Source organism: Danio aesculapii, chromosome 25, assembly GCF_903798145.1.
Source record: "Danio aesculapii chromosome 25, fDanAes4.1, whole genome shotgun sequence".
Lineage (NCBI taxonomy): Eukaryota > Metazoa > Chordata > Actinopteri > Cypriniformes > Danionidae > Danio > Danio aesculapii.
Window position 1 is genome coordinate 24,054,548 of NC_079459.1, and position 13,982 is coordinate 24,068,529.

The 13,982-nt window shown below is 36.1% G+C and overlaps 1 protein-coding gene across 7 annotated transcripts in view; it reads left to right on the forward strand.

Annotated features, from left to right (window-relative positions):
• ndrg4 (NDRG family member 4) overlaps positions 1–12,774 on the forward strand; it is a 59,344-nt gene extending 46,570 nt beyond the window's left edge. For 5 of the 7 annotated variants that reach the window (XM_056451378.1, XM_056451382.1, XM_056451381.1 and 2 more), the window contains 5 exons: positions 2,447–2,494; positions 2,612–2,647; positions 3,976–4,027; positions 4,296–4,334; positions 7,290–12,774. In XM_056451378.1, coding sequence (XP_056307353.1) covers positions 2,447–2,494; positions 2,612–2,647; positions 3,976–4,027; positions 4,296–4,334; positions 7,290–7,444 — 330 coding nt within the window. In that variant the 3' untranslated portion in view covers positions 7,445–12,774. The remainder of the gene's footprint in view (positions 1–2,446; positions 2,495–2,611; positions 2,648–3,975; positions 4,028–4,295; positions 4,335–7,289) is intronic. The other 2 variants (XM_056451380.1, XM_056451384.1) reach the window with 1 other exon arrangement.
• The last annotated feature ends 1,208 nt before the right edge of the window (positions 12,775–13,982 follow it).

A 13,982-nucleotide genomic window follows, 5' to 3' on the forward strand; every position in this document is an offset into this window, starting at 1 on the left:
CACATACAAACATTACTTTTTAGTGATAACTTGATATGATTTGTGGCATTATTCAAAACTGTTTCATTGAAACTTTTGTTTTTGAAAAATAACGTAAGGTTTATCAAGGAGATGCAAAATGTACCCCCATAAACAGTTTAAGTCCGAATTATTAGCACCCCTGTTTATTTTTCCCCCAATTTCTGTTTAACGAATAGATTTTTTTCAACATATTTCTAAACATAATAGTTTTAATAACTCATTTTTAATAACTGTTTTATTTTATCTTTGCCATGATGACGGTACATAATATTTTACTAAATATTTTTCAAGACACTTCTACACAGCTTAAAGTGACAATTAAAGGCTTAACTAGGTTAATTAGGTTAACTAGGGAGGATAGGGTAATTAGGCAGGTTATTGTATAATGATGGTTTGTTCTATAGTCTATTGAAAAAATTGCTTAAAGGGGCTAATAATTTTGACCTTAAAATGGTGTTTAAAAAATTTAAACTGCTTTTATTCTAGCCAAAATAAAACAAATAAGATTTTTTCCAGAAGAAAAAACATTATCAGACATACTGTGAAAATTTCCTTGCTCTATTAAACATCATTTGAGAAATATTTTTTAAAAAAAGAAAAAAAATTCAAAAGGGGGCTAATAATTCTGACTTCAATTGTAGTTGCCAAGAAAGCAAGTTGAATGGAAGTACCTAACTATTAATAAACAGCTAATTAGTAGTTTATGAAGCTAGAGGTGTAAGTCAGTGGTCAGTACCGTGAATTGTGAGCTAAATCGAAGTGTTACCGAAACATTGATTGACTAATCCAGACACTTGTGGGAAAAGTTTTCATTAAAATCATACACATGTTAGAAAGAGGGCACTTGTATCTGCGCTGGTGTGACAGGAGCCGCAGGTAAATGCGTCTGCGCAGCTGTTTTTCCTCAGCACTCAAATACTGTATGACTCATCTCTGCAGCACCGCAGTAACTGGGTCACACCTCACACACACACACACGCACACACACACACACACACACGCACACACACACACACACACACACACACACACATACATACATACATCATAATAATATATTGTCGTTAAATGAAGCTGTTAATTCACTCAAATTTCCTGTTTGTACATTTTACAATATGTAACTTTTCCAGATTCAACTCAAGATCTTACAAGTAAATGTAAATATGTTAAGTTTTAGTGGCTAATTCGTACAAATTCATATGAGTTCTGTCATACGAAAGTCTATCATTTGTAAAAGGGGCGTGGCACCAAACCCCACCCCTGAAGCCAACTGTCATTGGGGGATGAGCAAATCGAGCTAAATTGTACAAACGATGTCGCACAAATTCATAGGAAGTAGCCACTAAGTCAAAAAGTTACTAATTGACATAAGAGTCTTCGGGTATTTTAAATAGATGGCTAAAAACACATCTTTTTGCACAGTGCTTAAGCTGCTTCTGTATTTCTAATAGCTTGAATATTATTTAATTTATTTAAAATGTTACTCAATTATTCTGGGTTATTAGATCAGTGGTTCTCAAACTTTTTCAGCCGAGGGCCCCTTTGTGTAGGACAAATCCTTATGGGGCAAAAAAAAACCCCAAAAACTTAAATGAACAACTTTACTTAAAACATTTTAAATTGTAATATTCATGCTCTGGAATCATTTTAAGAGACGTCAGATGAGTTGACGGTTTCAATGCTTCAATCAATTGGTCAAATCTTCAAGCGCAGTGTTCAATGTGATCTGCTCTCACCATATTTTGTGTACGAGTCATCACGTTTACACAGTTTTGTTTCATGCTAGGCTCTTCTGTATTAACCCCTACAGCCGAGAGTCTAGATTTATCTAAAGATTTAAAGTTTTAAAGAGTTCTGTCATTCATCAACCTGTTATTGGTTAACAGTTAACTGTACTGATGTAACTAGCAATACTACAATGGGGGTTGTAGTGGTTCAGTGTGTTGAAGTTTTGTTTATTTATATTACTTTTTTTTTTTGTGCACATCATAATTTACTCAGGTCGACAGTCCTGACTTACACTGATAAAGTAATATTTTCCTAAATGCATTCTAGAATGGGGTATTCAAGTTCAGAGGCACATATACACCACTTTAGATTTAAAAAGCCACAAGTTTTACTTTGCATAATTTTAGCAGTTTTGCTGACTTTAAAATGTTCATTAACAATTTGTTCTATAAAAAAATAATACTGAACATTACATTTAAATTAGTACATTTTAAAAATGTGGGGAAAATGTGGATAAACAGCTTCAATAAAATGCATTTATACTAATATAATATACTAGTATTAAACTAAATTGTGGCTCTTTTGTGTATTATTTAGCTCTTTTTCTACTATTTGTAATATTATTAGTAATACTTCCTATTTAGTAAGTGTACGGATGTTGGGTAACTAAAATTGAATAAATGTTTCTGATTTTTAGGTTGAGTGCAACTCCAAGCTGGATCCAACCAACACCACATTCCTGAAGGCAAGTCTGAAGACACTTTTTTTTTTTTTTTGAGACAATTTGTTTGTTTGTTTTTGGCAATTTTGGCACATCAGATTTTAAAATTACATTTTTCAAAATACATTTGGTTTGTTTCAGATGGCTGATTCAGGTGGAATGCCTCAGATCACACAGGTGAGATTTTGTCAATTTTGTACAAATTTAAAGTCTGTCTGAAATCAATAAAAAAAAAAAAAAAAAAAATTTGTTAGCGCACATTATTATTCTTTAGGTCAACAATGAATCTGTACAAGTTTAAAAAAAAAAGTTTGTTTGAGATCTTCAGTCAAAGTCACGTTTGGAGTGGCAGTCATTCTCTGTTGATGTCAGTCTGATGGCTTCAGCCTCAGTATTCTTAGCCACACTCCTCTTACTGTTGGTTTTCTATGTGGGAATGATGTACAAAAAGAAAGTCCCCTACTCAATATTCCATTTCATTTGGAAGTACTTTACACCAACATACTGAAAGATTACAAAATAAAATTCTCAGCAACTTCCGGTTCACACTGACTTTAAACTTAATAGAGCACTATTACCTATTAAATATAATTCAAATATTTATATATATGTACACTCTAAGAAATGCTGGGTAATTTAAACCCAAACTGCACACCAAGAAAAAAAAAAATTTGGATTGCATTTCTTAACTCCTAATGTCGCTAGTTAACACACTCAATGCATCCCGTAATTTCTAAAATATCAACCTCTATGGTAAATGTTTTACTATACGGAATTAATACATAAATACTGTGAAAAAACAGAAACCGTGAAGTGTAAGACCAATTTATTTAAAAACATGATCAAAATAGAACACTTTTGATTACTAAATCATCTTTATTTTTTAAGTATGTCATAAAATATTTCACATTCTCATTTAACACGTTTTCTTGTGTGTGTGTGTGTGTGTGTGTGTGTGTGTTTTTTCAATAAAATCAAAATGAAGTGTATAGTGCAACAGAAATATGTTTGTTCATTTTTTTTATTTAATTTAATTTATTTATTTTTAATAAATTTTTTTATTTTATTTTTTTATTTATTTTTTTTGTAAATCAACAATGTTGTGTGTGTAAACCATTCTTTAAATGACCTTAACAGTCATTATTAAAACAGTTAAAATATGGTCAACCATTTAGTAGAGCAGGCAGTTAAGGGGTTACAAATTCACCCAGCAGTTGGTTTAGTCCGTATTGCACCCAGAATTGGGTTAAAATAACCCAGCATTTTTTAGAGTGTAAGTTTTTTTTGTGTATTACAATTTTATGTGTTCACATTAAAATACAATTGATCATATATACAGAACAAAAGCATAATATGAAACATGTATATTATATAAAACATGCAAGCAAACTGTCCTATAACCTTTGTGAAGGTGAAACGTTAATATGAATGAATTAATTCCATATATTTATGCATAATATATATATATATTGATCTTTATCCCTTTAATATTTTGAAACCCACAGCCTGGCAAACTCACAGAGGCGTTCAAGTACTTCCTGCAGGGAATGGGTTACAGTAAGTCTGATTCACTTATCATTTTTGATGATCAGTGTATTCCTTGAAAGTTTCTGTCCCAAATCAGTTAAATTCTTTCTTTTTCTAAATGTAAACCGATCTGATATTTTCAGTCTGTCCTTGCTCCCATGTCTGTCTTTCTCCCATCTTGAGACAGTTGTGTTATGTACAGTAGCAGTGTATTTAGGCAATTAAGTGTGTGTGTTTGTGTGTGTGCAGATATGTTGTTATAATCTGTACCATGTGTGTATTTTCCTGCCCTTCTCAGTTGCTTATATGAAGGATCGGAGAATGAGTGGGGGGCCAGGTACTTCCTGCTTCCTGTTCACGCCTGCCCTCTCCCTCATTTAGATATGTTTAGTTTAGTCTTTTAGTCCCCCTTTTTTATCACTTGTTTTGTATTTAACTTTCCCAGACTGATTTTCCATTCATTCATTATTTCCTTTACTGAACAGTAATTTTTCCTCTGGAGGAAAAATGTGCTTTGAATGCGCTCTCATGCTCTCTGCATGGCAGTTTTTGAAACTGAGACATCAAAAAAAGACATTGTAAAACATTGTAAAATGTGGACGAAAACATTTTGGGTTTAGAAACATGGCATCAAATCAAATGTGAATGATTTTGATTCAAACAGAGAAACATGTTGTTTAAAGAGCACTTGTAGATTTGATGTATTTTATTGATATATTTTTACCATAATTATTTGTTTTATATATTTAAATTCTGTATAGATATTTTATATTCCTGTGTTTGATTTTTGTAGAATATTTTATAGTATTTTTGGTTTCAATAACGGTATCATTAGAGTATTTTTAACAGCATTTTTGCTTTATTTTCAGTATAAATATCTAAACATCCATAAAGCTAGTCATTTACTATCAGGGTATTTTCCGTCCATTCCATATCTGTTTTCAAACAAAAAAGGAAAACTAAGAAAACGGCCACTTTTTTGGTTTTTCTTTTGCTCCCCAAAAACTTAAAACATGAGATTTTGATTCAATTTTTGTTTTTTTGGTTTAGGATAGAAAAATGGAAAAACAACTTTAAATTTCATTATACACATGTAGGCGGTGCTGAAATGTCCTTTTTCCTCTGATTGGCCAACCGAATCTGTGCTCGTCTTCTGCGGATCAGCACCCGGGCTTTTAATTATTATTATTTATTTATATATATATACATATTCTATCATTTGATCAGTTAGCAGGCTTACATTCATTTCGTATGCATAAATTAAATAAAAAGGTAAATTTGCAGGATCATTACACATTTGTCATTAAAATAAGGTCATAGTTTGCTGCCAAACTTCTTGCTGCTGTGCACTTGATGCTGAGCAAAGAATAGCCATTTCCGAGCACACCTAGTTTGCATGATTGTTTCCGAGCTACTGTAGGCCTAAATAACAATAATAACAACAATAATAATAATAAAAATAACAACGATAATCATAATAGTTGGCTAATAATAAAAATAATAATTAATTTTGTTTTCTTAGTGTTTATTATTGTTTAGTTTTTTTAATACTTGACCAGAATAAGAACACATTCGGCCCTGGGGCTATAACAAAGGGTACCATTTGTTTTTATTTTATTTCCTCCTATTTTAATTTTATATATATATATAATATTTTCAGCACCGCCTACATGTGTAGAATGAGTTTTAAAGTCGTTTATCTGTTTTCCTACCCTAAAAATGAAAATCGAGCCACATTTTCATTTTTTGTGAGACACATTTTCATTTTTTTTTGTTTGAAAATGGATATGGAATGGATGGAAGGTTCCCTGATTATTTACTTCAAGCAAAATTGCATAAATTATTAAGACTACACATCAGGGTTGTTTTAGTTAACTCCAAAAAAACTCACAAAATTAAATTCACATAAACAGAAAATCTTTAATTCAAAATATAGCAGCAATTATGAAGCCACGGACTACATAAGTACATTTAATTAAATATAATTTTTAATCAAAATGGCTAAACATCCATGATTGCATTTCCCAATAACTTCACCAGTAGGTGGTGCATATTATGCATAAAACTAGTCATTTACTTGAATTATGTTGTTTCAACTCATTTTAAATATTTTTTTTTTTAGTGCAGTAACTTTTTTTGCTGGTATGATCTCAAGATTATCAAAATAAATTGTGGAAATCGGACCAACCGTCTAGAAGAAGTACTGTATGAAAAAAGGTTTTCAAAGAAAATCAAACTTGTTGACACAGTTTGCCAATTATCACGTAATTGATATTGTTGACATGTTTCAATGAATTTATTAATGACAATTGCTTTTTGTTATAATCTTCATCGATTTTATTGAGATTTATACTTAAAGCAGGAGAAAGAATCCAACACAGGCTCATTGTGAAAACATACCCCCATATACTTTTCTGGAGAGCACATATTATGTAGCTAGAATCTGGCAAAGAATAGTTCCAAAAAGCAGGTAAAACAAAAACAAAAGGCCAAAAATAAACAAAATAATTGGGTAAGAACGTGGTAAGATCAGAAAACGTAGTAAAAATCAGGCAGCTGCAAGGGCTTTTCATTTTCTATTTTGCTTTTAAAAACACATTCGGTTGGGTTTAGGGAAGGGGTGATCGGGCCAATCCATGCTTTTGAAAACACTATTGTGTGGGTGGGGGGCGTCGGTCTGTCAGTCGGTCAGTCAGTCAGTCATTCAGTCTGTTGACAGCGGCCTCTGGTGGATTTACGTGAGACAAGCAGGCTTGAGAGAATGGCACTCGCAAAAGAAATTTGAGATCTGAAAACGTGTACACAGGGGCCTCTGGTGGATTCGTGGAAACAAAAACTGCAAAAAAACTTACCCCCTATGATGTATTTCATGCTGTCCAGAAATGTATACAGAGGTGCATACCAATAATGAGCCTGGGTTAAAAGAATCAATTGGGTAAAGAAAAACTGTAAACGTATTACTGCACTACTTTGCTTAAGTAAATTTCTTTTGTTTAAAGATGTTTAGATATACTGAAAATAGGTTAAGAACATGTTTTTCGTTTCCCTGAACGCAACAGCCCTTAAGTAAACATTTTCCGGTTGGCCATTTAAGTCAGATTTGAGTCATTCTGAAGCGTCTGCGGTGGAATGTTATCAGCTTGAGGCTGAAATTATTTTCGACTAAAAGTTCAAGCATGTCATCCCTGCCTCCTCTGCAACGCATCATGCAGCCTGGACGAACTTCCCTGTGGACATGAAATAACTATTCATCCTTTCCTCCATCTCTCTCTCTTTTACTTCCTTCTCACAGTGCCCTCGGCCAGTATGACCCGTCTCGCTCGCTCCCGAACGGCCTCTCTGACCAGCGCCGGCTCTGTGGACGGATCTCGCAACCGCGCGTGTACACACTCGGACAGCAGCGAGGGCGTCGGGCAGGTCAGCCACACCATGGAAGTGTCCTGCTGAACCCTGGTGCACTTTCTCACACGCACACATTTAGGGAGACGTGGCATGGAAGGGAGGGCGTGAGAAGAATGAAGCTCTCCATATTGCGTTCATTCTTTCTTTGTCAGCCATTTTCTATGTTCTTTAATCTCTCTGTTTTTCTTTTTTCAATGTTAGCCATCATATGGGAATAGTTCACCCATAAATGAAATGATTTGCGCCAGGGATGATAACCTGTATGGCTTAATTTCTTCTGTAGAACACAAAATGAGATGGTTCAAACTTCAGTTCTCCATGTAATGAAAGTGAATCTTTTTTTCATGAGTTGGCTTGAGAAGACCTATAATATAGTTCACGGGTCATATGAGCTACTTTTATGATGCTTGAACAGTGCATGTTCTGGAACGTGATGGCACTTCCACTTTCACAAGATGCAAGAGAGCATCTTGGACATACTGCTAAATATCTACTTTTCTGTTCCACATGAAGAAAAACAGCCATTCAGGTTTTGAAGAACTTTGAGTGGTTTTCATTTTGAGTTGAACTATTCCTGTATAAAATAAAGACTTGCTGCCCCCCTTCAGAACAGTGTTTGGTTCCCCCTACGTTGTAACACGGTTACCTACAGTATCGCTCTGTGTGTCAGTATTTCTGCACCCTTCGCTTGCTGCCTCTGGCCTTCACCTCCTCCTTAGAGAAAACTACAAGTCCCATCAGCCCCTGCTCTCACTCATTCCTGTCCTACGACAGTCTTTGAGGATTGGGTTGCAGGTCGAAGGGACCCATCCTGAGGAAGAGACCGAAATAAAAACAAGAGACAGAGAGGGATCTTAACGAGTGATTTATGACTGAACTTTGTAGCCATATAGTGCTCTCCCTCTCAATTACAAGTGAAAGTGAAGGGATTGTGTTGTTGAAGAGGGTGGAAATCTCTTAAACAGTAAACAGTAGCTTTCGGCCAATCATCTCACCTCATTCAGCCACCAGGGTCAACTTTCACACTAGGTAGTTATAGGAACTATGCGGGATCTAATAGGAAGTAATGTTGTAATTACCACAATTTCTATACCCGAAGTGCGTCATTGAAGAACATCAATAACTGACGTATAATTGAATCTCTGAGTTAATAGTTCCTAATGTGCTCAGGTTAGATCCTACTCTGATGTAGAATCAGATCCAATTTAGTTCCTGAAAAATATGCCTGTAATTTAAACCATTCTTCAAGAGTTCACACCTAGCTGATGATTGATTATAAAGCTTGTTTGGCATGCTGTCCCGGGAGAGAGCCATGAGCAATTTCAAGATTGTCGAGCATGGGGCTCCCTCCCGTTTGCACGGTGAGAGGGGAGTTTGAGCTCAGGTAGATCTCGAGAACTCCCCTGCTGTTTGTAGCTAATGAAGAATTAGGGATTGCTATGAAGAGATAACTGCTTACTAGGAGCACACCTGGATTAGTCAGTTAACTTAAGTCGACGTTCTTGCTGTGAGGCAACAGTGCTAACCACTGGGCCGCCGTGCCGCCCATCTAGGAAAAGAGGAGGAGTAGACGTGGAAGGGAGGATTCTTCAAAACGAAGATGACTGTGGTATGGAACGTAGGTTATTTATGGTGACTTGGGAATCATCTGATTGGTAAATCATAAATTGGATAATGCAGGACCAGCTGTGATCAATCATAAGCACTTAATCCTCGCCAGACTAGTTTATAAATAATCTTCACAAAGTTCCTTCATTGCAAACAAACACAAAGAAGGCACTTTAGACACTTTGGTGTGAAAAAGTTAGTACTTCTAGTTTCGGCCACTACAAAAATGGTTCCTCTGGTGGGTACTTCCATCAGTAGTTACAAAAAATAGACCTCTGGACCAAAAAACAAGTGAGTTCCTATTCACCTTATTCTCCGCGTACGAGCGGGCGCAGCCATTTGAATCATTTTGGCTCGAGACTTCCGGTCTCATTCACTTCCATTTATTTTTAGACATTAAAACAGCTCGTTTTGCTGCTTGGTGTTGCAAACTGATATTTTCTTATTATATTATTCTACCTTCTCTGTATAATCATGCAAACACTTGTTTGTAGAGTAAATAGTGTGATCGTTTTCTGACGTTTATTATTCCTAATCATTTCTCCCATAGGCAGCTGAATCGGAAGTTTTAAAACAATTGCAAAAACGAGCGAACATCCGCATTGAAGAAAAGGTCAATAGAAATAGTTAGAGAGGCACTACAAAAACATTCCTAAAGTGCAAACAAAAGAGAAGGTTCTTCCAACAGGAGGAACTAAGAACATGTTCATTGTTTGGTGTGAAAGTTCCTATTGGAAACATATGTATTACCACACACTGAAGCTAAATGTAAATTATGTAAATTAGACATGAGATACAGGTTTAAGCGCAATGTAGAAAGGCCTTGAGACACATTTATTTAGCTTCAACACAATGCAAATCATGCAAGAATTGAGTGTGATTGTCAAAAGTGACCATCACTGGAAAAATGCTTTCAGTGTGAACAGCTCCTTTTTCCCCATTAACGTAAGCTGCATGACCTGATCAAGGTTTGTTTACCATGTTAATTTTGCCATTCCTTCGCATTCAGTTGCACAATAAAATCAAGTCTGGCTTCATTAAATGCAGCAAATCATACCACACGAGTACCCTTTTACCACATGCACTCCGTGTCATATGAAAGTGGCTTTGCCTGGGATCGGTTCTGTACGGTCTCCTTTTTCTAGACAATCAGTTTTTGACCTAAACCAAACCGAAACCGTGGACTGAGGCAGAGCCTGTGTGATAAGAGTTTGCAGTGTATTAGTGGTACAGAATCAAAGCTTCGAGCTTCTCTTACAGCACCCAGCCCCGCACGAAGAATATACCAAAGCTACTGATAGAAATGACACACACGAATGCAAACACACACACATTACCCGATGAGGGCTGGGCTCTGCAAGGTAACCGAGCTTTTGAATGTATATACATACACATTAAATAATTGTACACACACACACATTGCACATACATTCACACAGAAGATTTCATTTCAGAATTCATTTAAATTCATTCATTCAGACACATTTTACATTTCAAGTTGTCATAGATTGGTAAACGTCTATAGTGGTGAATGGAAACTACAGTACATTTATTTTTTGTGTTTCCCTTTGCGGCCAAAGATAAAGCCTCAATACCATTTCTGTTACTTTCCAAAAGAGTTTTTCCCCTTAAAAATGTGAGGCTGATGGTGGTCAGAAGACTAAAGTCAAATTTGGCATGTTTTCATTAGCCGCTTTGTTAGAAACACACAACAGAACGTATAATAGCATAAATGTCCATTTTAAAAATTAAATAAAATAATTTCTGTATAATTCTAGCAATTATTATAAAGCAACTTGTCTTCATTGTCGTCCATGGCCATAAATATCTGTTCATGTGTGTGCAAACTACTAATAAAAAATAAAAAAAAAGCAAAAATTACAAGAATAAACATAAAAATTACAATTAAATAAGTGAATAAAACTGACTAATTAAACTAAACTCCTCACCAAAACTACTAAATTGAAGCACAGACTGTGTAAGATATGAATGTAGTATCTGTGACAACACCCATAGGTTTCTGAAGAGCGCAAATGAAGCTACAAGTAGGCGTGGCCAACCGTCGCCATTGTGTTCGACCGGGGGTTACCAAAAAAGGGCAAAGAGGTGGAGCATGAGCAGAGCTACAGATGTCTGCTAACATTTTGCTTAGACAGGCTTTTCTTTGGGAGAATTAACATAACTTAATATAAACGATAGGGATGAGTTATAAAAATTCACCCGCTTCACAGATGTCATCAAGGGTAATATTAGCTATATGAACCAAAATCGTTTTGTGCACCAGGCTGTAAACACCTTTCTTTCTGCTGTAAAGTTGGCCATTTCAACTGTGGGGTCAATAGAAGTGTGCTCTATCATGGAGCCAGGCCTAGTGGAATTTCGATGAATTGCAGTTTCAGTTACTTCCGAATTAGCTTCACGAGGAAGAGCGGGAGGTTGCCGTTTGATTGAAATGCATTCCACGGGTGACTGAGCTGAGATCTGATTGGCTGACGCAGCTAACGTGAGACTTCCGAGGGCGGAGCAACTGTTGACTGTCCATTCCACACTCACGCTTTTCTGTCTTATTGAATGTCAATATTCCTGCAGCTTCCATGAACAAGGAAGTGCACAATTACGTACTTTTTCGGGGCGTTTTCTGCGCGCTTGTCTACAAGGGACGGGGCTTTCTGGAGCACGTTTGGCTCCAAGCTCGGAATGTAGGGCAAATCCCACCCCCAACAAACCCAATCCCCAAAACACAAGGTGCCCCGGCCCTCACAGACACTTTCAGTCGCCCCAAAAGGGCTATCGACCCAGGCAATGCATCGCGATCGACCTCGCTCCGTGCTAAGCTGGGCGCAGTACTGTAGATACTGTACAAAGAGAAGCATGAACGCGCGAATACAGAATAAACGATGAATGTGAAGGAGGAACGAGAGGGAGAGGTGGAACGCTTAAAGGAGGTTGAAACGCAAAATTCCGACTTGTTTCCTCCTAAAGGCTGAATGGACAAAAACACACACATGATCGTCCCTGGTGTTTATTTGCATGAGTGTTGACAATGCAACCCTCGTGTTTGTGTCGTTTTTCCTCAAGTTTCTGTTTGAAGTATGCAGTCTTTAGCTCTTATTAAGAAATAAAGAGCATGCCCACCTTTCAAAGGTGCACTTTTTCCCCGATACCCGATCTCCGCTTGGGGGCCCTGAATGTATTAAGGTTTTTGAAAGTGCTGTACAGTATTGTCAATGTGGCCCCATATCACCTTCTAACTCGAATCAGGGCTTGCACCAGTTTGACCTGCCATACCTGCCTTCCCTCGCACCCCAAATCCATGTTCTAAACTGTAGATATTCGCTGTTTTTAGGGCACACGTCTAAAAATAAGTCTGCCTTTTGTCATGTGGAACTGTTAAACTTTGGATTTCCCCTGAGTTCCTCTTTTTTATAATATAGTAGTTCTAATTTAACCATGTGTTATCTATTCTCGTGAGGATTCAATGAGTATTATTAATTAATATGATTACAATTGTTACGATTAGCCATTGTTTTATTGTTTTATATTAAGCAATAAGTTGTTTGTGGTTTTTTTTCTTCTTCTGGAAGGGGGCTGGTTGTTACAAATGTGTCTAAAGATACAACGGTAGGAGTCACTCTTAACCTGCTTTGCCATAAGAAAACTACGAAAACTAATGTGTTTCTGTATTATGTACATCTATATACAAGCTGTCACTGTCTGTGTACTAAACAACTGTACGTGCAACAAATAAAAATGGATATACAAAACAAGTTCGGTCTTTTGTTTTGTTTTCTTTGCAGCTTAATACATCTTTTTTTATAATAGTTTTTTAGAGGGTTTTCACCTTTATTGTGATAGGACAGTGGAGATTTCAGACTGGAAAGCATTGGGAACAAAGAGAGGGGGGAAGTATTGGCAAAGGACCTCGAGCCGGGATTCGAACTCGGGTCACTGTGAACACATCGGTGCTTTATGTCGGCGCACAATACCACTAGGCTATTGGACGCTTAATACATCTTAATCTTAATGAGAAGCTGAAGTTATGAGAAGACTTCAAATTAAGGCATAATCATCAAGAAAAAAAAATATGGATTTAAAATGTGTTTAAGCAGAACTTGACCCTTTTGCACTGTTCAAATTTACTACCCTTTTGTTATTTTAGGGGTTAAAAACGTCCAATAAATTAACCCTCTACCACATGGTGTTGCCATATGGCAACATGATATTTATGTTCATTTCCTTGCCACTGTTTCTTTAAGACTAACATTCTAATGTGTTTTATTGGAAAGAGAAGACCTTAGTAGCCAATGATGTACTTTGGGTAAGTCACATGACATGTAATGTTTTCTGTGGCGTGATTTCTGACAGATTGGCGTTTATTGTGAGTAATTGCTAAATGCAAATGTAAACGTCAATAAAAACAAAGAATCAACTTATGTCAAATCCACAAAAAAAAGGATGTATATGGTGCTGAATGGCAACACTGTCCAATAGTGGAATGTGTAATATTGCAATGGGTTAGACAGCTAGCAGGGTTAGCTGTGATATTTAAGTTGTAACAATAATAGCATGAATGTTAGTAATATAACGTTGTTTAGTCATATGGTAATGGCATTATGGATAAAATCAAAATTTGATTGCAGTACTTTTGATTTGATATAAATACAGAGAACAGTGTTTTAGCAAGCACCACCATGTTCTACGGTAAGTGAATGAAGAAAAGGATAGAACTGCCTCTTCCAGTGAGGATGAGATGATGCAGATTGGACATTTGATAAGAGCAGTGATGCAGACAGTTCAGGTAAGTTAGCTCAGAGGCAGATAAGACAGGTGTAGGATAGTATAATATAAAAACATTAGTAGCTATTCTGATGCATCTGGATATACTAGACTTGTTATTTATTTGTTATAATATTTACTGGAAGAAATATTTATGTTTACTGTATGTTGTATACATGAAAACACAATATTATGTTTG